This window comes from Squalius cephalus (assembly GCF_949319135.1).
Source record: "Squalius cephalus genome assembly, chromosome: 12".
Classification (NCBI taxonomy): Eukaryota; Metazoa; Chordata; class Actinopteri; order Cypriniformes; family Leuciscidae; genus Squalius; species Squalius cephalus.
Window position 1 is genome coordinate 9,484,137 of NC_137133.1, and position 25,288 is coordinate 9,509,424.

At 35.9% G+C, this 25,288-nt stretch overlaps 3 protein-coding genes across 5 annotated transcripts; 1 reads left to right on the forward strand and 2 right to left on the reverse strand.

Moving 5' to 3' along the window:
• The first annotated feature begins 972 nt into the window (after positions 1-972).
• katna1 (katanin p60 (ATPase containing) subunit A 1) lies at positions 973-7,427 on the forward strand. Of its 2 annotated transcripts, none has more exons than XM_079889058.1 (11): positions 973-1,154; positions 1,683-1,860; positions 1,947-2,089; positions 3,807-3,993; positions 4,412-4,527; positions 4,629-4,734; positions 5,357-5,515; positions 5,610-5,736; positions 5,818-5,949; positions 6,076-6,202; positions 7,056-7,427. In XM_079889058.1, exons 2-11 carry the CDS (start codon positions 1,699-1,701, stop codon positions 7,252-7,254), a joined length of 1,458 nt encoding a protein of 485 aa, XP_079745184.1. In that variant the 5' UTR covers positions 973-1,154; positions 1,683-1,698; the 3' UTR covers positions 7,255-7,427. The 2 variants fall into 2 exon arrangements, with proteins under 2 accessions (XP_079745184.1, XP_079745185.1); XM_079889059.1 differs by having other exon boundaries at positions 975-1,154; positions 1,698-1,860.
• Positions 7,428-7,642: 215 nt separating this feature from the next.
• On the reverse strand, positions 7,643-11,294 carry ginm1 (glycoprotein integral membrane 1). Its single transcript, XM_079889060.1, has 8 exons — positions 11,143-11,294; positions 10,786-10,848; positions 10,593-10,692; positions 10,343-10,500; positions 10,011-10,170; positions 9,714-9,922; positions 9,124-9,287; positions 7,643-8,885 (listed from the first exon to the last, which is right to left on the reverse strand). Exons 1-8 carry the CDS (start codon positions 11,230-11,232, stop codon positions 8,774-8,776), a joined length of 1,056 nt encoding a protein of 351 aa, XP_079745186.1. The 5' UTR covers positions 11,233-11,294; the 3' UTR covers positions 7,643-8,773.
• Positions 11,295-14,361: 3,067 nt separating this feature from the next.
• LOC307168627 (tripartite motif-containing protein 16-like) lies at positions 14,362-18,907 on the reverse strand. Of its 2 annotated transcripts, none has more exons than XM_079888757.1 (6): positions 18,248-18,907; positions 17,747-17,842; positions 16,256-16,489; positions 15,850-16,006; positions 15,698-15,757; positions 14,362-15,552 (listed from the first exon to the last, which is right to left on the reverse strand). In XM_079888757.1, exons 1-6 carry the CDS (start codon positions 18,845-18,847, stop codon positions 15,026-15,028), a joined length of 1,674 nt encoding a protein of 557 aa, XP_079744883.1. In that variant the 5' UTR covers positions 18,848-18,907; the 3' UTR covers positions 14,362-15,025. The 2 variants fall into 2 exon arrangements, with proteins under 2 accessions (XP_079744883.1, XP_079744882.1); XM_079888756.1 differs by having other exon boundaries at positions 15,850-16,009.
• Positions 18,908-25,288: the final 6,381 nt, after the last annotated feature.

Sequence of the window (25,288 nt, forward strand, 5' to 3'; positions counted from 1 at the left end):
TTGGTCTCCTGTCATCTTACTCATCTCGGTTCATGAAATGATAAATTGCTGATAACCGTGGAAATAACAATAAAACATTTTGGACATGTTTTCATTATGGTCTGAATTTTGATTTTGTAATGAACAGCCATTAGTGAATGTCTTTTATTTTTTATTTTTTTAAATGTTAGTTACAAAGAGCTGTTCATAATAACATTTGGAAGACTAATTCGCATAAATTTTGATCTGTGAATAACATAACTTGGAAAGTACAAAGTGAATCACCTCAAACGTGAATTTTGAAAGCTGTTGTTGTAAAGTTTCTACATTACAATTTTGTCAAGCATGTAAACTCATCAAAGTGGTGGTTGTAGTCCTTGTTTATCAGTGACTTTTGAGGTATGAGTGTATAATTTTCTGTGGAAATTTTTTTTTTCCTAATGGAAGCCATATCTTGGCAATACTAATTCTCTTCTGGGTTTTAGGGCAACTGACTAAACAGTTCTATTTAAAAAGTTGATTGTAGCATATAGACTTCTATCCAGAAAGCAAGAGAACATAACATTTCCTCAGCATAGCCATACCTTGTTACACTTTATTTTAAGGTGTCATTGTTACAGTGTAGTTATATATTGAAGTATGTCACAAGTCATGTAACCATGTAACATATGTAACAAGGACACTGTAAAATAAAGTGTTTCCCCATACCTTTTAACAACTTTGTAACAATGTTGATGTTTCTATGTTAGTTCCATTTTACTATGGCAATATTGCTGTCTGCATGTGCACAACATTGTAACAATGTTGCATTATTTTCCACTAGTTACGTTACTTTTACTATATATTATTTTACTTCATATATTTAGTTGATTTAGTTTATATTATTGAATATTATATCGCCCTATACTCTACTTTTATTTTGAAAAGAGATTCTAGCTCCATTGACTTTTATGTTGAAAAGCAGGACCGCGAGGGAACTTTATACATTTGCTTCTGCCTTCACAATTTTAAGTGCCCTTACACGTAACTTCTGAAGTGAACTCATGAGTGTGTGTGGATCATAAGTTATTTCAAATATAATCGTCGTCCAAAGCACCGCACAGGAGTTTTGACCCCTTATAATAGTTGTATGCTGTGCCTTTTTCAGGATACTTGCCCGACTTGTCACTCTACAGGTTTGTTCATCACTACACAAATTGCTAAACGTAAGCTTGTTTTGACGTAAGCTCATACTGTTAAATGTTTGGCGCATTTTCCTGGTAATAGCTAAAACGTTCGTGCTTTGTTGTATTTTTCCCATATTTGTATTTGTGTGATTGGCTGATGTCTGACATATTTTGCTTTCATCTGTTTTTAGCATACAAATATAGTGCACATGCCAATAAACACATGGTAACACTTTATTTTGATGGTCCCTTTTGAACATTCTGTTGAATAGAAGCAACTTTGCAACTACATGTCAACTAACCCATTCGAGTATTAGACTGTCTGCTTAATATCTGCTTCCACTTGCTACCCCAAAAGACATTCTATTGACTATAAGTAACTTTGCATCTACATGTCAACTTATTCTAAACCTAACCCTACCAGTCTACTAATACTCTACTAACACTCTAGTGAGAGTTCAACGTTACTTGTAGTCAACAGTGTTAAACGGACCATCAAAATAAAGTGAAACCAATCATATTTCCATACGTCTTCAGCTGTTCCTCTTGCAGAATGAGTCTGGGGGAGATCAATGAGAATGTGAAGCTGGCTCGAGAATATGCCCTGCTGGGGAACTACAGCTCTGCAGTGGTCTGTTATCAGGGGGTCCTGGAGCAGATCAAAAAGTACCTCTACTCAGTCAGAGACTCCTCTCTACAGCAGAAATGGCAGCAGGTTGGAGTTCCTCCTGTCTATGATTCAGGGTATTATGCTTTCAACTTGTTGTAACTAGCCTTTGTGTGTTTATGTGTCTCATCAAGGTTTGGCAGGAGATAAATGAAGAGACAAAGCAAGTTCGGGAGATCATGACAACACTTGAGAGCTTCCAGCTGGAGTCGACCCCATCCAAACCCAGCAGCTTTGGCCAGGAGAATGATATCATGCCTGTTCACGTGGAGCACAGGTACACAACACGTCCGAACACTCCTGACAGTCATCACAGACACACACAGATCTCACAAACTCTTTTCTGCATCGAATAGTTGTTAAATGGTGTACGTTTAAAGTCAGAACTCTGTGTTTAAACATATGTGGTGTTTTGTGTTGTATTTTGGTTGTCAGACTTTGCAGAGTTTGGACCAGTTGGGTTTTATTCAGGTACCTGATGGATTGTGGCTAATGAAGGGGTTGAAATTTTGCATGCTCTTGGTTGTCGTAAAATGTTAAAGTCCGCGTGAACCGGAAGTTGCAAACGACTTTTCTCCAGTGTTGTGACGTATTTCCCAGTGAAAAGGAATATTGAACAGAGGGCAGGGTTTTACTCTAGCGCTCCTCCTCTCCATCTCTGCTCATAACAGACTAACGGTTTGAGGGGAGTGGTTATGTGTTTCCCAACCCAAGTCGTCAAACCTACATCATCAGAGAAGGAACGCCATTCCAGACCGGAAGTAACTTTTCAGACTTTGATTAAAGATTACGACGGCAAACAATTTTTTTCTGTGTATTAACTTGCATGGATAAATTTTTCACCACAAGACTAGTAATATGCGCTAACAAAGTAAATAGGGTCAATTTTGATTTCAGTTGGACTTTAAATTTCAGTGCGTGGACATCTACCTTTTTTGTTTGTTGTTCAACCTTAGCCCAATATGGGTTTCAGATGTGAATTGACTCTTCACTCGAGTTCCCACAATCAAGGATCTTGAAAACCTTGAAAAAAAATCTCTGAGATCATGGATACCTTGGAAAATAAAACTGAGAGTTTAAAATCTTTTATTTCCAGGCCTGAAAAAAATATTAATGGGCATTAATAATAACATTTTAAAAATATCAGAAGGATCATGGAAATATCCATACTGAATATACGTACATTTTGAATTATGCTCATTTAATCAGTTAGATATTGCTTAGGACTTTTTGTCTAATTGGAGACATTTGTAAAGTAATAAATAGTGGGGTGGGGTGGGGGGGTTAACACACACATATATATATATATATATATATATATATATATATACATATATCTAATATATATATATATATATATATATATATATATATATATATATACATATATCTATATATATATATATACATATATCTAATATATATATATATATATATATATATATATATATATATATATATATATATATATATACATATATCTAATATATATATATATATATATATATATATATATACATATATCTAATATATATATATATATATATATATATATATATATTTGTACAAATAGTACATATTTAATGTTTATTTAAATTTATACTTGCATGCTTTTTATACAGTATTTCAAACAAATGGAAAGCAAAGGAAATTCATTGACCACACTTTGTGGGACTCCTGTCTTTAGTAGTTGTTGAGTTTTAAAGCCCACATCAGCACTCTTGTCATGCGAGTTAGATTAAGATCTGAATGGCCTCCCACCGTCTCGCAGCCCCTCATACTCTTTCATGCCTCCCTTGAGGCTATTAAAGGTCTGTTGAGCCTGTTATATAAACCATAATCTGATTATGAAGTAACATTGAATGAGAGATTACAGCCCCATTAATTACGGGCATTTCAATCCATTCAGCAAAATTAAAATAATACTGTTAAAGGGCCCCTTCAAAGTCAGCACTGTATGTTCTGATACTATGTGTCTGTGTGCTTGTGAACAGGTCATCTCCATGTGTAGTGCGCAAATCCTCTGCGCCGTACAAAGACGGCAAGGGCCATGGAAACAGGTTGAGCGCCGGCCCCCGCGGCCAGCCACGACCCTCACCGCGCGTCACCAATGGAGACAAGGGAAAACCTCAGAGAGGCAAAGAAAAGAAAGAGAACCCGTCCAAGCCAAAAGATGATAAGGTAAGGATCCATTTCGCATCTCTGTCTGCTATTTGGACAAGGCCTATTGTGTCGTCAAACTGCTCACATTCACAATATTTACTCAAAGGATCAGATTACACTGTGTTAACAATATTTACCATATTAACCTGTGATACCGGTTTCTTATATCAAAGCAAACAGCTTAGAAAGAGTTTAAAAACATTAAAACATGGCACGTGTTTCCTTTGCACTCTTGACTATAAGCACCCTGGTTTTGTCCAAAGACTGAAACAACAGTGAACAAAAAGTTTGCTGTGTTTGCTGTCTTGCAACTTCATTCGTTTGAAGCTCAATGTGATGTTTGATTTGTCAACAGTGTCTAATTCAGTGGAAAAGACTCTGTCAAAGAAATCATAGTTAAAAAAAGATTTGACAACTCTCTGCTCCCTCCCTGTAGAACAAAGCGGAGAGTGTGGAGACGGAGGTGAAGAGGTTTGACAGAGGAGGAGAGGACAAAGACCTGATTGACATTCTGGAGAGAGACATCATCTCCCAAAACCCCAATGTCACATGGTGGGTTTTTTCTTCAAAAGTGCTTCCATTTCTCATTTATGGAATGATGATCATGATGATCATTTATCATCATACATAATGGTGTTTAATTTTTGTTATAGGGATGACATTGCTGACCTGGAGGAGGCCAAGAAGCTGTTGAAGGAAGCAGTGGTTCTGCCCATGTGGATGCCTGAATTCTTTAAAGGAATAAGACGCCCGTGGAAAGTAAGAACCCCCAAAGAAAATCACGTGTGCTTTATGGATTTCACAAAGCTCCATCCCAGAACTTCCAAATATCAGGCCAATGTCATTTCTTCACGTCTTATTGTGTTCTGTAGTTGGTGCCCTTGAAAATCCATTTTCTCTTATTAATGTACTTTGGTACATTATTCATGTTTATACACTGCTGTTCAAAAGTTTGGGGTCGTTAAGACTTGTAATGTTTTCGAAAGAAGTCTATTATGCTCACCAAGGCTGCATTTATTTGATCAAAAATAGACTAATACAGTAGCATTGTGAAATATATTATAAGTAGAAAGTTTAAAAGAAAAGCATTTATTTAAAATGGATATCTTTTGAAACATTATAAATGTCTTTATTGTCAAGATTTGTTTATTCTTTTGAACAAATGAATCCATCCTTGCTGAATAAAAGTAATAATTTCATCCACAAAAAAATCTTACTGACCCCAAACTTTTGAATGGTAGTGTAATTGTTGCTTGGGACCGTATTATTTAACAGCAGTGTAACATACTTTTATGCGTGTTACCATCCTCTTTTGTGGTGATCTTTGCTGGATTATACAGTATTTTTCATGAACAATAACTGAACTCGCATATGATTTTAGGGAGTGTTGATGGTGGGGCCTCCAGGCACAGGAAAGACATTGCTGGCCAAAGCTGTCGCCACCGAATGCCGAACCACATTTTTTAACGTGTCCTCCTCCACCCTCACCTCCAAATACAGAGGGGAGTCTGAAAAACTTGTACGGCTGCTGTTTGAGATGGTAAAATCACACACACTTCCTGGATTACCCCTCATTAATGCATGCAAACATGTACAGTAATAAAAACAGAAAGCAATTTTACATGTTTATACAGGCACGGTTTTATGCCCCCACCACCATCTTCGTCGATGAGATAGACTCCATATGTAGCCGCAGAGGAACCTCAGAAGAACATGAAGCCAGCAGACGTGTCAAAGCTGAACTACTCGTCCAAATGGATGGTATTTCTGCATGCAAATGATTGAACAACATCCTTTAATTAGGGGAAAAAAATCAACAAATACACTTCTTTTGTTATCCAGGTGTTGGAGGGACGTCTGAATATGACCCTTCAAAAATGGTTATGGTTCTGGCAGCCACCAACTTCCCTTGGGACATTGATGAAGCTCTGAGACGGAGACTAGAGAAGAGAATTTATATCCCACTGCCCTCAGGTGTTCAGAATTACCCAGAATTCATCACTCAGCATACCATATTACATGCCATCAGCTTAATCCATCTCAGCTCAAGACCAATCAATCTAATTGAAGTGTTTAAAATCACATTATGTATTTCCGTAGCTAAAGGCAGAGTGGAGTTACTCAAGATCAGTCTGAAGGAGCTTGAGTTGGCCAATGATGTCAACATGGACAAGATCGCTGAGCAGTTGGAGGGGTACTCTGGTGCTGACATCACCAACGTTTGCAGGTGTAGCTATCACTTTATTATGACTTTGAGTTGAGCCTGAAATTATTTTCAGTGTTTAAAGGAGAGCTCCGGTCAATTTTAACATTGAGCTAATTTTTTGTAGATTTGGAGTGCTGTCAGTTCAGAGAACAACGACAAAAATCGGTGTTGCCTACACCGTGTTATCCTCTTTTTAAAATTTGCACCCTGTTGACTTCAATGGGGCAAGTTTTAAACCTGCTTTTAGCCTCTTAACATCCTTGATGTGTCATTACAAGTGACCAGCCATGTGAGTGATTCCTTCAGAGTGAACACGGTGAATCTGACTGCAGTAGATGTGCAAGATATTAATAAAAGTGATGTTTATTCAGCCAGCACACATACCTGTAATTACATCCTGTTTTCGGTTGAAGTCCACAGTAATCGATTGTCGAGTTCACGCGCATAGGTTTAATACGTACGATCATGCGCCCGAACTCGACAATCGACTACTGTGGACTTCGACCGAAAACAGGATGTAATTACAGGTATGTGTGCTGGCTGAATAAACATCACTTTTATTAATATCTTGCACATCTACTGCAGTCAGATTCACCGCGTGTTGACTCTGAAGGAATCACTCACGTGGCTGGGCACTTGTAATGACACATCAAGGATGTTAAGAGGCTAAAAGCAGGTTTAAAACTTGCCCCATTTAAGTCAACAGGGTGCAAATTTTAAAAAGAGGATAACACGTTGTAGGCAACACCGATTTCTGTCGTTGTTCTCTGTACTGACAGCACTCCAAATTACAAAAAAATGTTAAAATTGACCGGAGTTCTCCTTTAAAGTGCCACAGTTCTAGAAGTGATTAAATGTTTTTAAATAATTGCAGAGATGCATCCCTGATGGCAATGAGAAGGCGGATTGAGGGTTTGACCCCTGAGGAGATACGGAACTTATCAAAAGATGACATGCACATGCCCACTACAATGGAGGACTTCGAGGCGGCACTGAAGAAAGTTTCCAAGTCTGTATCTGCTGCTGATATAGAGAAGTACAAGCAGTGGATAACAGAGTTTGGCTCCTGCTGATGATGCCAAAGAACCTCGATTTGTTTTTTTCTCACAATCGCTGTTAGCACTTTGAAAGACTGAGGGTCAGTTACCCTAAATCTCATAGCGCATTTCCATTCTGGACCAGACTGAATTCAAAGAGCCCAGATAAATCTTGCTATAAATGAAATGTGTTTGTATGGCTGTACAGATTAATAGTTTAATATTTATTAGTAATAGGTTGGGTTTAACATATGCATGACTTGCAGAGCTGGTTAACTGGATACAGGTTATATTCACTCATGTTAAAATGAATTTGTAAGGATAAAGGCAGAACTAATATCCAGGAAATCCAAATGTATGCTCTTATTACAAACTCACTATGTGTTGCTCTATTATAGTGTGTACAGACAATAGTACTGAGGTTGTGGGCATGATTTTTTTTATTGGCTTGATTTGTCTGTTCCTGTAAAATCACTGCCACTGACCAAAGACCAGCAAACCCTTCAATCTCCAAACACTCCGTTAAGTGAAGAGCTAATGAATTTGCTGCTGTGCCACTATGGTTGTTTTAAAGCCAAAGTTTCCAGAGTTGGACAATTGTCTTAAGTGATGAGACCAGAGTGTCTTAAAGGTGTGTTCAGAGCTTGACTTTTATGAACACTATGGAGAACCAGTTTCTGGTTTATTTCATTAGTGACATTCCATTGACATGATCAGTTTGAAAAATTATATATTTTGTTGAATAAATATTTTTTAAATTTGAACAGGACTGTTGTTTTTATTTAAAATAAATGACTGAGATTTAAACTAATTTGTGAAGAATTTACTAAAACTGAAGAAAACAAGTCATAACATGCTTCAGAATGACACAAATTACAGATTTCATTAACAGCCAATGACAAGGCTACATGAAATGTACATGTCCAGTTGAAATGCTTAAAATGACTGAAAAGTTTGACCCACTGCCCAAACCAAAATGTGTTCATTTAACTTGTGCAGGTCAAAGCTGAAATGTATTGATGCTTCATCTAACCACAATATCTCAAGCAACATGAATATTACATTAAGCAACATAGGCAATTTCATACAGGCCTATAAAAACAGTAAGAAATTAGGAAAAAATCCATTTAAATAATATTAAAATTATGAGTTAAAATTATTTTGATGGTTAATTACATTAACCTTGATGGATTTTTCCCCATTAGTGTCATACCCTTCACCTTTCATGTCATTTCCATTTATCAGGTAAAGATAATTCACCGTATTACCGTGAAACAAACAGTTTAGTGGGGGTAAAAGGCAGGGACATTTTAGGTACTGTGCTTATTTAAAAGTGTGCACCTTTACCATTCCACCTCACACCTTTTTCCCCAAGCACAGTGTCGTCAAGAATAAAAAAAAGTCTGATTATGCTTTCACACAGATGCAGATGTGAAAATAGAAATCTGTTTAGGAAATGTTGGAGAATTTTTTTTTCTTTTAAAGTGCTACACTGAAGTCATTGGTATTGTCAACCAAATAAAGCCACATAGCCAAACTGATGAGAACACGTCCATCACTTTTCTATCAAAATGCTTTTTTCTGGTATTTCATCCTCCATGTTATCTATTAGACTCTGTTTTTCATCATCTGGCATCAGAGTCTCTGGATTCAGATGAAAGAACCCCCTATGAAAGACAGAAAAGAAAAATGTTGCATATTAGTCATACATGTTATCTAGCAGACTGCATAAAACGCCACTTCTAATTGGTTCTTGAGATGAGATCTAATCCAGCTGTGCTCAGTGAATAAAAAACCCTGATTGAGTTCTAATACTCAGTGCTTCAAATCAAATCATTCGAATATCACCTATATGGCCGTGCATTTATTATAGGGTCTGTTGAGAGACCCAGTGGCAAGTTATACCTGTGTTCACAGGAGGGGAACAGAACATCCAGGATCTTAATGATGATAGCTGAGCCTGCAACGCCAACCACCACCACCCACATGATCAAGAAGAAGAGCGGGACTGAATCAGAACAGAAGCGGCGAAGTTTATCCCTCAGCTCCACAACCCACTGACACGCCACCTGCCCGAATGACAATAAATGCAACAGGTCTGTGAAAATGACACCACTGAGAAACAGGAAATTAAAAAGAAAAATGGAATGGAATATTACAGTATTTACTCTAAATGATTTATCCATGCACATCACTATATTATTATTAATCTGCCCTCGTAATATTTAATCAAAATAACTTCTCCCTCTTACAGCAACATCTCTTCTCTGATGACACGTTTAATGGCGCGAGGGCGGGGCATCCTGTCACTCACATGACATCATAGCAAACTACAAACATCCAACAATACAATCCATTCCAATGGACGAAGTCAAGTCCTACCCTACATTTTATTCTTGTTTGTGAAGCCGCTTCACTCAGATCCGTTTAGAGAAGCATCTATACCACATTTAATAAACCCCAAGAGTTCACAGTGGTGGTGCAGAAGCACTTACACTGTAAGAGGATATGGACCCACTTAAAGGAACCCCAAGCAGCACTGAATCGGAAGTCCTTTCCTCTTCCTCTCTGGACTCATACAGGGTTTCAGGGTCCATCCGCAAGGGTGTTTCAGGAAGTTTCCCTGGAGCTGCAATCTCCTCCTGGGTGGTCTCTGCATGTTTGAGTAGGTAGTGGCTAGTGGTGTTACGGACTTGGTCTTCAACTGTGAAGATAACAATACATAGAAATTAGTTAAAGCACCACAGTCACTTTTCAGATTACAAAGAGGCATTTTACGCCACATAATCTACCTGTATTGTGTATGGACGCATCAGTAACCAAGACGTCATTCTCTTGTGGAATGACGGAGAGCTTGCTTCTTGATGAAGGGTAAATATTGGTGACCTGTGTGATCTTCTCAGAGCTCTGGTTCCACCGGATCTCCACCTCACACACGTCAGGCTGCTGAACCTACAAAACACGACATCAAGTGCTTGATCACATTCGTGTGCACTGCCTCAAGCTGGAGTTTGGTTTCTTTTCATAGCATTAAAGCTGTAATTTTGAATTTAAAATTACTCTGTGAAAGCCGTATAACAAATTAAATTACATCAGTCATCATTTATAGGGTAACGGTTAAAACCTTTTCATCTGCCAACTGGATTATCTCCTGACTCAGGAGGAGTAACAGAACCTGCTCTCCAGCATCATTCTGAACATATGATTGATTGATCATCAGCCTCAGCTCACTGCTGACCAACCCATCCGCCAGATTACCAGAGCTCACGTTATAACCATCCACTGCAAACACAAAGAACAGTAATAAACAGATAGATTTTAAAACCAACAATACGTTTGATTAATAAATAAAAAAAGAAGACAAAGATGCATACACAAAAATGCAGGACATGTCATCCTTGTGACTCCTGTAGACTTGAGAGGAGCTCCATTAATAAATGTTTCATTGTCCAAGAAACCTATATTCAAATTAATCTGAAAGAAAGAATGAGAAATCATTTTAAATGATCTTTCCTTCACAAAACAGTTTTATGGATGTAATGCACTATTCCCCAAAATACTTATTACCTGTACACTGTACTTTGTCTGGCTATTTTCACTAACCGCTGTCACATTTAACACGATGGTCTCCTGTGAAATAAACAACAAACGCGTTTGTTTACATGATTCTGACTTGACAGTCTTTTCCTGAAGTTTTCAAATCTGATGGTCACTGCTTTGGGTAAATAAAACCGTGAATATTACATTTACTTAGCGTTAAATGTGTCAGTGACAGACAAACAATGGTTTAAGCATCTTTATAAACCAAATTAATGTCTAATAACTTATCCGTTATTTATAATAGGATAAGCATTTTGTGTAGCTACACATGTGATGCAACAGAAATACATTAAACTACCTCAAAATATAAGAAATATCACTCACCGTGGTTATTTGTTTCGATTGGGTATTGGCCAGGATAAACAAGACGATCAGATAAACCATCGTTAAATGTATTTTCCATGTAGACGCCATTTTTTTTATCACGCTAGTTACCAACAGTACGTGATTACTGCGCGGATGACGCTCTGCGCGTCATGTCTTAATTCCCATATGTGGTGACGCAGAATTGTTTATGAAAACTCTTGAGCCCCCTATTGGTCTTTAGAGGTACTACATGAAGCTTCACACAATGATAGCCTCATTTTGAAATAACAAAGAACTTTAGGATTTGCAACCTTTTTGTTAGATGAACCCCTGTGAACAGTTATTTACCTGAAGTACCCCGTGAAATTGTTAATAATTTTAACCTTATAAAAATATAATGAATTTCACATTTTTCCACTTTCACTTGTGAAATATTTCTGTTGATATTTGTATTATTACTGAATTTAAATTCATTATTATTTAAAAATGTTATAGATTTAAATTTCATGAAGATCACAATTTTATGAGCTCCTAGTGGTCAGAAAATCCCTGGATGACAAACCACAGTTTACCTGACTGTGACAATTTACACTGTATAAAATGTTTTATTCAGTCCTCAGAACTTTCCTATTCAAATCTGAGTGAAAAATGTTTGTGTAATAATACCTGTCTAAAAATAATATAATTATTAAAAAAATAAAAAAATTTGGAAAATTGTAGAATTAAAAAGTATAATATATTTCATTAGTATTTGAAACACTTTATTTTGATGGTCCCTTTTGAACATTCTGTTGACTATAAATAACTTTGCAAGATACATGTCAACTAACTCTCAGTAGTGTATTAATGAGTAGATTGTCGGCTTAATATCTGCAAACTCTTCATTGTGATGCTCCTCCAACAGACATTCTACTGACTAGAAGTAACTTTGCAACTACATGTCAACTTATTCTAAACCTAACCCTACCAGTCTACTAATACTCTACTAACACTCTAATGAGAGTTAGTAGACGTATGTAAAGACAACAGAATGTGTTAAAGGGACCCAAAAAAAAAAAGAAAGTGAAACCCTTTGCTCTGCTCAGATTTTGCTGAATTCGTCCAACTCAAGGAGCTAACAAACAGATGGGGTAGGGTGCAAAAAAATGCATTAATTTAATATAATTTTAGGTATTCTTTGTTTTAATTCAGAGGTAAACATAGGCTACCTAATAACCAATTTTAAAAAGTTTTGTTTTACAAACAAAAACAAATTTTCCTGTCAGTTTATTTCATTACACTGTTTATTCATTTAGCATACACTTTATTAGAAATTAAGAAAATGACAGGCAATTTATGTTATATGAATTTATGTTTCAATATGTGGTATCGTCAGGTTTTTATACCTCAAATTAAAACCCAGTGATGTCCGCAGATCTAATGGTAACAAAATAAAAACGAAACTAAGATTATGCCCTGTACCATGAAGGAAAAATATGTTTATTTTGTGTTACATGATACCTATTGGTGTTGCCTATACCGTACCTCTGAACAGTGCTAATTCAGGTTAACAATACACTGTGACAGAGGCAAAAAAATAATTAAATAAATAAATAAATAATAATAATAATAATAACAATAATGATTATGATTATGATGACGCATGCCAAACAGAGAGAAAAGACTAAATTTTATTAGAATAATTACACAATACCACTGTTGCAGTCAAATTAAATCATTAAATGAAAATCCATCTTTGCAGTGCATATGGTGACGCAGGCATCAGATCTGGCATTAATATATTTTCACTGCATTTACAATTGCAAAGTGAGAATTCCTTAAATGATTTGATGTAGGATGGATTCTCGTCAACAGAGATGATCGATCTCCTCCTGACAAAAATGTTCAAAATGTTGTTTTAGATCAGAGAGAGAGATTTCCTCAATCCATCAAATATATCCATACTGGATGACTCCTCGGATTCAAAAGAAGCAGAGTGATTCTAAGTTCATAATTTTTTTTTTTATTATTAAGTTTGAAGATTTAGACTATGTTGCTGTATTTACAATTTGCATTATAGATTCCCATGCATAGCGTGACATGACATGCATACACTGAACCAGAGAAGATGCCTCAGGGTTTTACCTTCAAATGGAAATGTTCTGCTGTGTGTGAAAGTTGATCCAGCTTTGCGTCTCTTCTCTCGAGAGCTGCTCCACGACTCACTTCAGTCCTCTCCTGATCTCTGATCAGCTCTGTCACCTTATGCTGTCTTTCCTTGATAGAGGATCAGCTCAGTGACATAAAACAAAGACAACACAGACAAGGCTGTCATGGCAGAACCCTGACAATTTCGTGGAAAAGAGCGACCAGCAAAAATGATCTTCCTTTATGTTGCACAGAGGTAAGAAATGTTTAGAATGGCATGAAGGTGAGTAATTTTCATTTTTGACACCTTTAGTTCCCTATAGCTATAGTAACTGTGCCTCACACTGATTCTTGAGATAAGGGACAAAACAAGTTAAAATTTTAGATATGAACACACTATTATGAACAATCCAGGTCCTAAATTCCTTAATTCTCAACCTTATTTTTTAATATTTAGAGTATATAACCAACGTTCTTAGGTAAATAAGACATAATATAATGTAGTTCAGTTGATGTTTTAATATTTTAACACAATAAATTGAAAAAATAATAAAATATTTCAGTAACACTTTACAATTAGGTTCCATTTGTTAACATTAGTTGATGTACTAACCATGAGCAATACATTTGTTATTTGTTCATCTTTAGTTAATTAAATATATATATATGGCTGTTCATTGTTTGTTGATGTTAGTTACAGTGCAAACTAATGTTAACAAATACAACTTTTAACTTTAATGATGTAAAGAAAATGTTGAAATATAACATTAACAAAGATTAATAAATGCTGTAGAGGTGCAGTTCATTGTTAGTTCATGTTAACGAATGAAACCTTATTGTAAAGTGTTTCCAATATTTCTTTCAAAATTCAACAAGAGGGAGGGGAAGTTGTTTTGATTCAAGATTATGAGGGAACACTCCATTTTGATTTCATGGTGACTTCAGATTTAGAATCAGAGAGTGCTTTTTTGCCAGATATGTTTACACAAGGAATTTGTTCTGGTGACAGAAGCTTCAGCACAAACAGAATGACAATGACAAGACACAGATAATAAAATGAATAAAACTAGAATACGTAAATAGGAAATAACAAAATACAAAAAATATTTTAAAAAAATAAAAATGTGCAAGATTTAATTATTCAAGAGTTACTTTTTGCATTGTTTAATCTTGCAGATACCTGCCTTTCAATTTAATATACAGTATTAAGAATCAAGGATATAAACTTTTGAACAGGGTCATTTTTTTATAAATTCAACTTTTATTTTGTCTTGTGGACTTTATGTAAACATCTTTCATGTAAAATATCTTATTCAGGACAGTACTAAATAAAAAATAACATGCATTTTGTATGATCCCTCTTATTTTGTTAAATTAATTAACATTTTGCAGATTCTGCAAGGTAAACTTTTGACCACAAACCTTATATGCATATAAAATAAAAGCATATACATAACATACATTCCAAATTCATATCATATTCTTTAGATAAAAAACCCATTTGAATATTTTTGGTTATTCATTTTTTTTCCACATAAATAAACATATTAACATGTTAATACTTCACCATTACATCATTGGAAAATATTTGTAAAAAAAAGTAACATAAATGTAAATGATAATAGTAGGCAGAGTATATGTCTTCAAACATTATTCTAGCTATTCTATTCATTATTTACTATTCTAGCTTCAACAAAAATGTTGTGATATGTTTTACTTTCTTAATAAAAGTAACATCACACAAACATTTCATAAACAGCAAAGGCAGCACAGCTCAGAGGTCGCACAGCATTATTGAGGAAGACATACTGAACCAAAACCCAGGATGAAGGGGCTGAGTGAATGTGGTCTGGACTCTGTGTAAGAGAGTCATCGTGTCGGAAATGTCATAAAACGACAGAGTTCCTGCTTTGTAGTCCACATACACACCTATTTTAGAGGATAGAGGGCCTGTGACCTGAGTTTTTTTGTTGTTGTGCCAGATACAGGGAGTTGGAGAACATTCCAGGCTCCAGGACTTACTGTTGTGTCCAAACCAATGCGCACGATCCTGTCCTTTTCTTCCCACACCTTTATATGAAACTGCAATATAGACCCCATATATCCCTTTCTCCCATTCAACTTCCCAGTAACAGCGTCCAGATATACTTTCTTTGCATAGTATCTGGGGCCAGAAATCAAATCTGTCTGGATGTTGAATATACGGACGGCCTGTCTCACGGCATGTTGCTTCTCTGTTGTTTTCAGAAATGCGGAGTTCACTGTGTGCAGTGGTGGTGTCCATTGTAAACTTCTGAAAATCTGAAGATAAAAAACAGACACAAAAACAGAAATGTGTACATTACCTTGTAATTTGGAGTGAACAGATTAGTATCTTTTTTAAATCAATTCACCACCGATTTACAACATTGTGTTCATAAATGTATATACAGTATGAGTCACTTACAATGTAGAAAATCCCTGCTGGTTATTGGCACAAAAGGAAACCTCAACTGGATATTTGCAACTGTAAACATACAGAAATTATGCATTGTTAATTGATAATCTATGTGAATGGTTCACTTGTATATAATCATATTGATTTATATTTTCTCCCACCATTTGAAATTATTTTGTATTCCTCCTTGCCAAATTTCTGGAATTCCACTTTAAGATCAGAAAGAAATTTCCTCACAAGATCAGGTTTAGTGTGTTGATTGACAGGTAAGCTGGGTGAGTTCACAGATGCAGACACTGAAGAAAAAGACTGAAAATGCTGCTGAGAGAAAAAACTAAAATACTTATATATTTATGTTGGATTTGAAATTTGAAAAAAATAAAATAATCACAGGAAATACAAAAAAAGAAAAAAAGAAACAATGAAAATACAGAAAATCCACAAAAAAGCAAACATTAATGAGGGGTTAAACCTATAGTGACCATGAGGATTATGCGTAGGACCCCTAAATGAGGAGCACCAGAGGGTCATAAGGTTGTTGTATGTATAGCAAGAAGTAACAATTACCTGTAGGAAAGAAACATTATTATCCATGTTTAAAAGCTTCTGTAGCTCAGCATCTCTCCTGTGGAGCTCATCAATCTCCTGCTCCAGCTGCTCATGAAGTCGGGCAACGCGACTATACTCCATCTTTTCTTGTGCTCTGATCAGATCTGCCATCTCAGAGTGTGTTTTCTCAATGGTGTGGATCAGCTGAGTGAAGATCTTTTGGTTTTCCTCTAACGCAGCCTGTGCAGAGCACTGTTAAAGGCAGAGTGAGCTGGCATCTCTCCCTATTGACCTCATGCAGTGTCTTCAGTTAGTGAGGTGGACAAATTACACAACTTCCTTACTTGAGTGAAAGTACAGATACTACTGGTCAAATATTACTCCGTTACAAGCAAAGTTGTAAAGACTGATTTTTACTTAAGTAAAAGTACAAGAAGTACTCGTTTTTAAAAGTACTTAAGTATCAGAAGTAAAAAGTAAATGTCAGTGAATTGTTTTATTATTGTTGCATTGTTGTATGTAATACTTAGAGTACCTTATGCCTCTGAATCTATGCCTGCCTACCTACCCTCATATCAATATCAAATTTATTTCTAGAACACAGTTCAGTAGTGGGATTGAATGTGAGATTGAATAAGTGCACTCAATAACGTCCACAATGGTTTCGGACACCAATGGCTGTTCCCTCAAATAGTGCCCTATTAAAAGTTTTTTGGCTTTTAGTATGAATACGTTAGCCGTACTGTTTTTTATTAGCTAGTGTGCTCCAAAACAATGACGAAATTCCCATTTAGAAGACCAAACCCAACGTTGAAAACGTCCCCTCATCATCCCCTGACTGACGTTACAACTTTCTACTCAAGGGCCTTGACAGAAATGTTGTGGAGTAAAAAGTATGACAAAAGTTTCCAGAAAAAATAATACTCAAGTAAAGTACAGATACTCAAAAGTGTACTTAAGTACAGTACTCAAGTAAATGTACTTTGTTACTGTCCACCTCTGTCAGTTACATCCATTCAAAGTAGCAGTTGATTTTTGTGGTTCTCTATATATTCTCTTTAAAGGTATAGTGGAGGATTTTTTACTTCCGGGTGGATCACCTATACTATTGGTCCTCCTAATTGTCAATCATTCTGGTGAATCAATCAAACTTTTCAAAAAGTGGAGAGGGCGGGTCTTATCTAAAATTCGGAAAGATCCTCCACTATACCTTTAAGCTATAATGAAAAACTGTTACATTCAAATTTATAGTTTATTCAATAACAAACAATTATAATTTGAGGTCCAGTAAAGCGTCAATTCTACCAATAACATGTAAAAAGCTATCGTGCACTTATCTCTTTATTGGTAATTTCTCAGTGAGATTTCTTGCTGATACTATTTTTAATTTATCAACAGGCCAAACATATTTTTTTCAGAACTGTTCATTAAACTGTACAGATTAATTAATGTGTGTTTATCGCCATTACCTGTCCATCCAATGTTTGCTCCTGCAGTGGTTTCTCTTACCTTCAGTGTATCAAAAGCCTGTTTCAGCTCCTCCAGCTCTTCCTGTTTGTCCTTGATTCTCTGCTGCACTTCCCTTTGCTTTTCTGCAATCTCAGTCTTAAGGGTTGAAAAAATATGAAACAAATTCCTTAATGGCTTCAAATGATACCTGCTTTTATGGCGCTTTTTGTGTCATCATTCATTGTCATTGCATGGAAAAGAGCGACCAGCACAAATGATCTTTCTTTATGTTGCACAGAAGTAAGAAAGTCATACATGTTTAGAATGGCATGAGGGTGAGTAAAGTGTGAATTTTCATTTTTGACACCTGTAGTTTCCTACATTTGTTACTGTATTTGAAGGAAAAGTATCAGGTTCCCTGACAGGTCTAACTAGTTTACTGCTATGATCATGTGCTCTCATGTGCATCTTTCTTTTCACAGCATTATACAACCATTTTACCACAGAGAACTGATGTGAACATCATCAAAAGTCAAGCAAATAACACAAACAAGTTCTGACCTGTTTCTCCATCCGTTCTGTTTCAGCTTCAACTGTATCATGTCCTTTGTGTTCATGCAATGCACACGAAGCACAAATACTTTTCTGGTCTGTGCGACAGTAGAATTCATTGATTTTTTGGTGTTGGGAGCAGATGTTTTCCTGCAGGTCTGAGGAGGCTTCGATCAGCTTGTGTTTCTTCAGAGAGGGCACTGTGGTGTGAGGTATTAGGTGACTCTCACAGAAGGAAGCCACACACGTTAGACAAGACTTGACGGCTCTGTGTTTTCTCCCAGTGCAATCATCACACCATACGTCTTCAGGTATGTTGTCATAAACTGGTTCCAGAGGAAGGGTTGAAGAAGATAGTTCCAGTTTTTTCATCCTTGCCAACACTTCATCCACCTTGACGGAGCTGCGTGGAACAGGCTTTGGAGTGAACGTTCCACACCGAGGACAGCTGTGCGAGCCCTTTTGACTGTCCTGCTTCCGTCTGCCGTGAACGCACACCGAACAGAAACTCTGTCCACAGTTACAAGTCACTGGATTTTTCAATCGATCTTGACAGATTGGACAGCTGGCCTGGTCTTTTACTGATGTCCTAATACTAGCGTCTGCCATGTCAATGAGAAAGTGGAGTGTACAAACTGGACTTCTTTCTGAGAGTATGCAGTGCTTATTTCAGCGTTAAAATATGACAAACATTTGTTCCCAGAAATGAAAACTTCTTCATTCCATCGGCATACTTTCATTTCTGAGAAATATGTCACTATTAAGATTTACATACCACTTATGAATAAGGCAGTTTAGTCCAAATTTTTTGAAGAGACTCAATCACTTTATGATGAACAGATTTAATTTAGGCTTTTATTCACATATAAACATTGATCAGGGAACATACACAGAAGCTCAACCGAACCTGCTTGACGTGCAAGAACAAGCCTCATTGGTTCTTGGGGAAGCTCAAACGTGCTGCGTAACATAAGAATGATCCTCATTGGTTCTCGGACGTCAAGCGAATATGCTTGAGTTTCTGTTTACAAACTTTTTGAAGCGTCAAAGTGGTAGTTGCGTAGCTGTCTATGGAGGGACAAAAATCGTTCAGATTTCATTAAAAAAATCATTTGTGTTCTGAAAATGAACGAAAGTCTTACGTGTTTGGAACGACATGAGGTGGACATGACATGATCCACTGCTTCAATGTATATCTAATATGTGATTATAATCATGGTATTAATCAATATTTTTCCTTCTAAATATCACATGAGTTAAATGACTTCTCTAGGCTTATGAGATTTTACTTTGTTATAGAAGTTACCAGTGTGATTACTGAAATGTTCTTTTCATGTATTCTTTAATGTCTGTATTAAATATCTGAGGTGACTGAAGGGTCTGGCCCATGCCATGAATGCAGTTATAGTGCTTGCTCATTTAGCCCGGCTTCCAGAAATTAAATATGGGTTTGTGTTTGAGAAATGTCTTCAACATGTGTCAATACATACATCTGTTTTTCTGGGGTACCCTGACAGCTATGGTCACAGGGGTCATTGAAACCTATAGTTGTGTGACCATTTCTTAAATAAAGTCTTTACTTTACTGTGTTAGATTAAAGTGTCCTCTCCTTGAGAGAAAGACTGTGTTATCTTGATGTTGTGAGAAGACTCTCCTGTTTATAGTTAGAGACTGGCCAAATCCAACCTTGAAGAAGCTGTGTGTCTGTGTGTGTGTTAGTATTCTTGGTTAGCCTACAGGGTAAAGGAACAAGTGCATTATTGGAGATTGTCTGACTTGTTTTCTTCGACATGTTGGCAACTAGAAGGTCAAGACGTGTGGCATTATCGATGGAGATATGTTTCAGTCTATCTGTTTATAGGAAATTGTGGAAAATGTGTGTTTATCTATTTCTTAGCCAATGAGAATCCTTCAAACTGAAGCACGGACGTAGCTTAGACCTTGGTGTAGGGTATAATTGCTGTGATCTTTGTAACTGTAAGCGGGGCGGCCTACGAACTCCTTGTGAGTCTTGAAGTTGACTTCTGCTGATGAAACTGCAAACTATCTTCAGTAAATCTTTTCTTTAATTTATTATAATTCTGACTTGTCTTAAATTGACTGCACTTCTGACTCCGGGTCTTAATAAATCATATCTGGTCCTTGGGTCTTTAACTGTAAATGACAGAATTTTTATTTTTGGGTGAACTAGCCTATTATTTAATACTTTAAATGTAATATAATACTATTATTTAATACTATACTTTAAATAAGTTGTTATAGATCTGGATAAGCTGGATTTATACTTTTGTTTTAACTCTTTTTGTTTTTGAGAAACAACTATATTATTTTGAGTGCCATAATTTACTTTTAAGATAAAATAAGTTTTAAGCTGAAGTCTGATGTTTAAATGTTTCAAAACTTGCTGGCTGAGAATATTTATGGAAGCTTGTTTCTGCCACAATAAAAAATAAAATAGCAATTGCAATTGGTTACATGCAATGCTGTGCGTGCAAGTCTAGCTTTAGTTATGAACAATCTCTTTCTCTTTCTCCAGGATGAAGTGGCATCTTCTGCTGTAGTCTATGTTGAAACAGCATCCACACCTGATCACAATGACCCAGTAGAGCTCACTGAGTACATCCGTACCAATGCTAAACAGACTTTTTTTAGTATTTTAAACTCATAATTCTCATTCAAAATGTTTAGTAATTGAGCTTATGACCTTTGCAGTCATGGTACTCTACAAGTCACCTGATTAAAAGTAGTAACCATTGAAACATGAACAAAAATATAGTCTATAATTGTATGTAGAATATAGTGAATCTACTAATAAGCATTTTTGAGTATTGTATTTATGTACTGAAACAGCCTTATTTTGTCCAATATGTCTGGTAACTGTTTGAAGCAAAAGTATAAAACTGCTATAATGTCTGCTTACTGGCAAACTAAAAAAATGAATGGGAAATGGGATGAAAGAATAATCAATACAGGCTTTTTTGGCGTGTAAAAGGAATACCAATGAGTGTGTAATAAATCCTTACGATTAGTTTGTTAAATGGGAATGAGTGACAGACAGACAAAACTAATTATAACAAGAGGAATTATAAAGGAGTGGTGCAACTTTATTGTGTGGGCACGCGTGTGATTGATATAAATAGATGTGTTTTAAGGAAGCAACTGTATTTGTGCGTGTGAGGTCATATCTGCTTTCATGTGGAAATTGACACAACACAAAACTGTGCACTTCTGTTTTCTTGTGCATGTTGCTTCGTTCAGGCTTTTTACACAACAATTACAAAACATTGCTAAGATGAGCTCACAAAACACAGTGTAATGAATGAAACACCAGGGCAAGACAGAAGATTATCACGAGTACCTGGAGAAATAATTGTAGACGTGTGTGTGTCCTAGACGAGGGAGCATCTGTCTCGTCTTCACAGCTTCTCTTCATGTTTCCTCTGAAGGCCTCTCAAAGCCAACAAAGAAGCCATACAGTATATAAACATACAGCGGTCTAAACTTTTAAAACTAGATGTTTTTGATTTATGACTTATTTGATGCTTTATTCAAAGAATATTTGACCCCGCACCGCCAAGATAATCCTGTTGCTTTATTATTTGAAAAGGCCACGAATAAGAAAAGCAATGGAGGAACACAAGTGAGTAAACTGTACAAATATTGCTTAAGTTATGGAGATTTGTAATGAGGAAGTTGTGGTTTCTGAGAGCTAACAGGAGCTAATAAAATAAGACAGAGTCCACATAAACTCGTGAGTGAGAACCAATCAAGCCATGAGGGACCATTTATATCTATTCCTCTTCATGATTCATTTTAGTACTGGTAAGTTAAGATTTGTATTTATTTATGTTATTTATTTTTTTAATTTAGGAGGAATTGGTGTGAGATCAGTGTGAAATGGTTGTAGAAAAAAATAAAACATACTAAAGCATCTTTTAAGAAAATTTAAAATTGTATTTTGTAGTTTTTCTAAGATATGACTATGCCCATTCACACGTGCAGATCATTGAATTTGTCAATTGCAGAGACATTCAAACATGAAATGGTCTTTGAATTCCTAAAAGAAGGAAAGTTACATTTTGGTTGTTTTATAATAAATCAGGAAGGCAAGGTTTTTTTTTCTTCTTTTTTTTTTAATAGTGAAGTCATGCATACAGAAACTAAAAATTGTATTTGTGCATACAAAAAAAAACAAAAAAAACAAACAAACAAACAAACAACTGAATCTGATGAGATTTGAGCAACATTGTCTTTCTATGTTCATTAAAATTCTTGTTTTGAATGAAGGTCCTCACCAAATTTTCAAAGAACAGTAATGTAATTCCTTAGATATCTAATAAGCCCAATAATGTACAACTCATTAAAACCTGAAGGGTCTTTTTTCCTCTGACTATTATATATTCCAGTAAAGCCCATTGTAAACTTTTAACAAGCTCTCTCGTTTACAGGCTGTATTCTTTCAAGTGTGCAGCAGACAACAGAAATAAGCGGATACAGCGGTGGTTCAGTGGTGCTGCCCTGCTCCTGTGCTGATCCTCAGTCTACAGCCAACACATTCACCTGGCAGTTTGATAGACAAGGACAATGGGTTCAAGTATTTGATGATGAGAAGTACAGCGGCAGACGTGTGCTGTTTAATGAAAGTTCACCAAAAAACCTGTCTCTTCTCATTTCTGGCCTCAGAATGGAAGATGAAGGGTTCTATCTGTGTATTACTGAACAACATATTTCATCCATTCTGTTAAAAGTGAAGGGTAAGTGAATGCTTTTTCTAGAAATATAAATAGATCATGTTAGACATGATTGATAGCTCAGCAACAGACATAAAATAACAATAAAAATTGTTACTATTATTCAGAGAATAAAAAGATATACTGTTGTGAATTATTGGATGGCTGTTAAAAAAAATCTGCATTGTTTATCCTTTTGATCTTTCATTCAAAAAATTCGCACAAATCTAACTTTTCCCTGAAGTACAAGATTTGAAAGTGACACATTATGAAAAAAATGCTTTTCTCCAAAACTGCAATCTACTTTTGCCAAGATAACAGCTCTGAGTGTTCTCCTATAATGCCTGATGAGTTTGGAGAACACCTGACAAGAGATCAGAGACCATTCCTCCATACAGAATCTCTCCAGATCCTTCAGATTCCCAGATCCATGTTGGCGCTGCTTCTCTTTAGTTCACCCACTCATTTCAGGTTCAGGTCAGGGACTGGGACAGTCATGGCAGAAGCTTCATTTTGTGCTTAGTGACACACTTTTGTGTTGATTTTGATGTTTATTTTGGTTTGTTGTCCTGATGGAAGATCCAACCACAGCCCATTATAAGATTTCTAGCAGAGGTTGTCTGGTTTTGATTTTTTATCTGTTGGTATTTGCTAGAATCCATGATCAGGGATCTGAACAAGATGTCCAGGACCTCCAGCATATATAATATTTGGGTTTGTGATGGATAATTAAGAGAATTTGGCCTTTGTGTTTCCTCATATTTATACTCCTGTTAAACAAGAACATATATATATATTTCAAAATATTAATGGGAATATAGTTCAGAGATATATTACTCATAAAAAATTATAGTGGTGCCAATAATTGTGGTCAACATGTTATGGAAAAAAACATTTATTTCATAATATTAACACACTTTCAATTATTTTACTTCAATGAAAGAGTTTAGATTATTGATTATTATTTTTTTTAATGAAAGATCAAAAGTATAAACAAGGCAGATTTATTTTTTTTACAGTCATCTTTGATCATATTTATCAGGGGTGCCAATTATTCTGACATTTAGAAACTAAGAACCACTGACAGACGGACCATTGAGTTTCACTTGTGTGCTTACTACAGTGCAAGTCATGCTTTTTTCTTGCATAAATATTTTTTTAGGCTGTAATTTGGTTGAGAGCACAACAACGTCAACTTCTGTTGTGACTGGATATTCAGGAGAGTCTATGGTTCTGCCCTGCTTCTGCACTGAACTACTGGCTAAACCTGAAGAGATACAGTGGATGTATTCTCTAGAGAACACTTATGAAGAAATTTACCCAAATGAAAAGATTGAGAGCCACAAGAACAGAGTCAAACTGTTAAATCAAACTACTCCAGGAAATCTCTCTCTACACATATCAGGACTGACCGCAGAGGACAAAGGAGTCTATATTTGTTCTGTATCATCTAAACAAGTCTCCTACATACTTCACGTTGAAGGTAGTTTTGTTCTGTTGATGCTGTCACTTTGATAATCGTTAATTTTGTTTATGAAGAATCGAAATATTTAAAGAATGAGGCAAGCTTGTTGGATGACATGCTGTTTGCATTGTTAAATTATCATTGACAGTTATTCTCCTCTGAACAGAGAAACCACACATCCATACAATCAGTTTATCAACACATCAACCTTCACACCAAACACAACAACTTACACCACCTCGACAACCACACCACACACCTCAATGTAAGTCATAGGCTTGGTTTGCTTTTCATTATACAACAGTGATGATTACAATAATGAATTTTCTCATTATCATCAGCTTTTATGAGCTCATATTGTGGAAAAATATACTGTCATGTCATTTCTGTTTTTTTCCACAGATGTTTTCATTCTGTTGGGGGTGATTCTCTCAGTACTGTTACTGGCATTTATCTACTGGAGATACAGAGGTAGATGAACACACATAATCACATGTTCTATACATGAAGAGATCAGATGCAAATGCCTCTAAGTGCCATCTGAAATTTTCTTCTTGAATGATCATTTTTATCAAGCTTGTTCAGTAATTTCACTTAAATGACAATTAATAGGTCATTTTCATTGCCGTTTAAGTGAAATTACTGAACTTAAATATACGAGCTTGATAAAAATGATCATTCTAGAAGAAAATTGAAGATGGCACTTAGAGGCTTTTGCATCTGAACTCTTCACGTATATACTCGTAATTGACCAGCTAATGGAGCTGTACTCTTCAAACACTCTAGAATAATAGGTACAACATATTTAGTGTTATCATGAAACAACATATTTAGACTGTATCTGATGTTTAAATT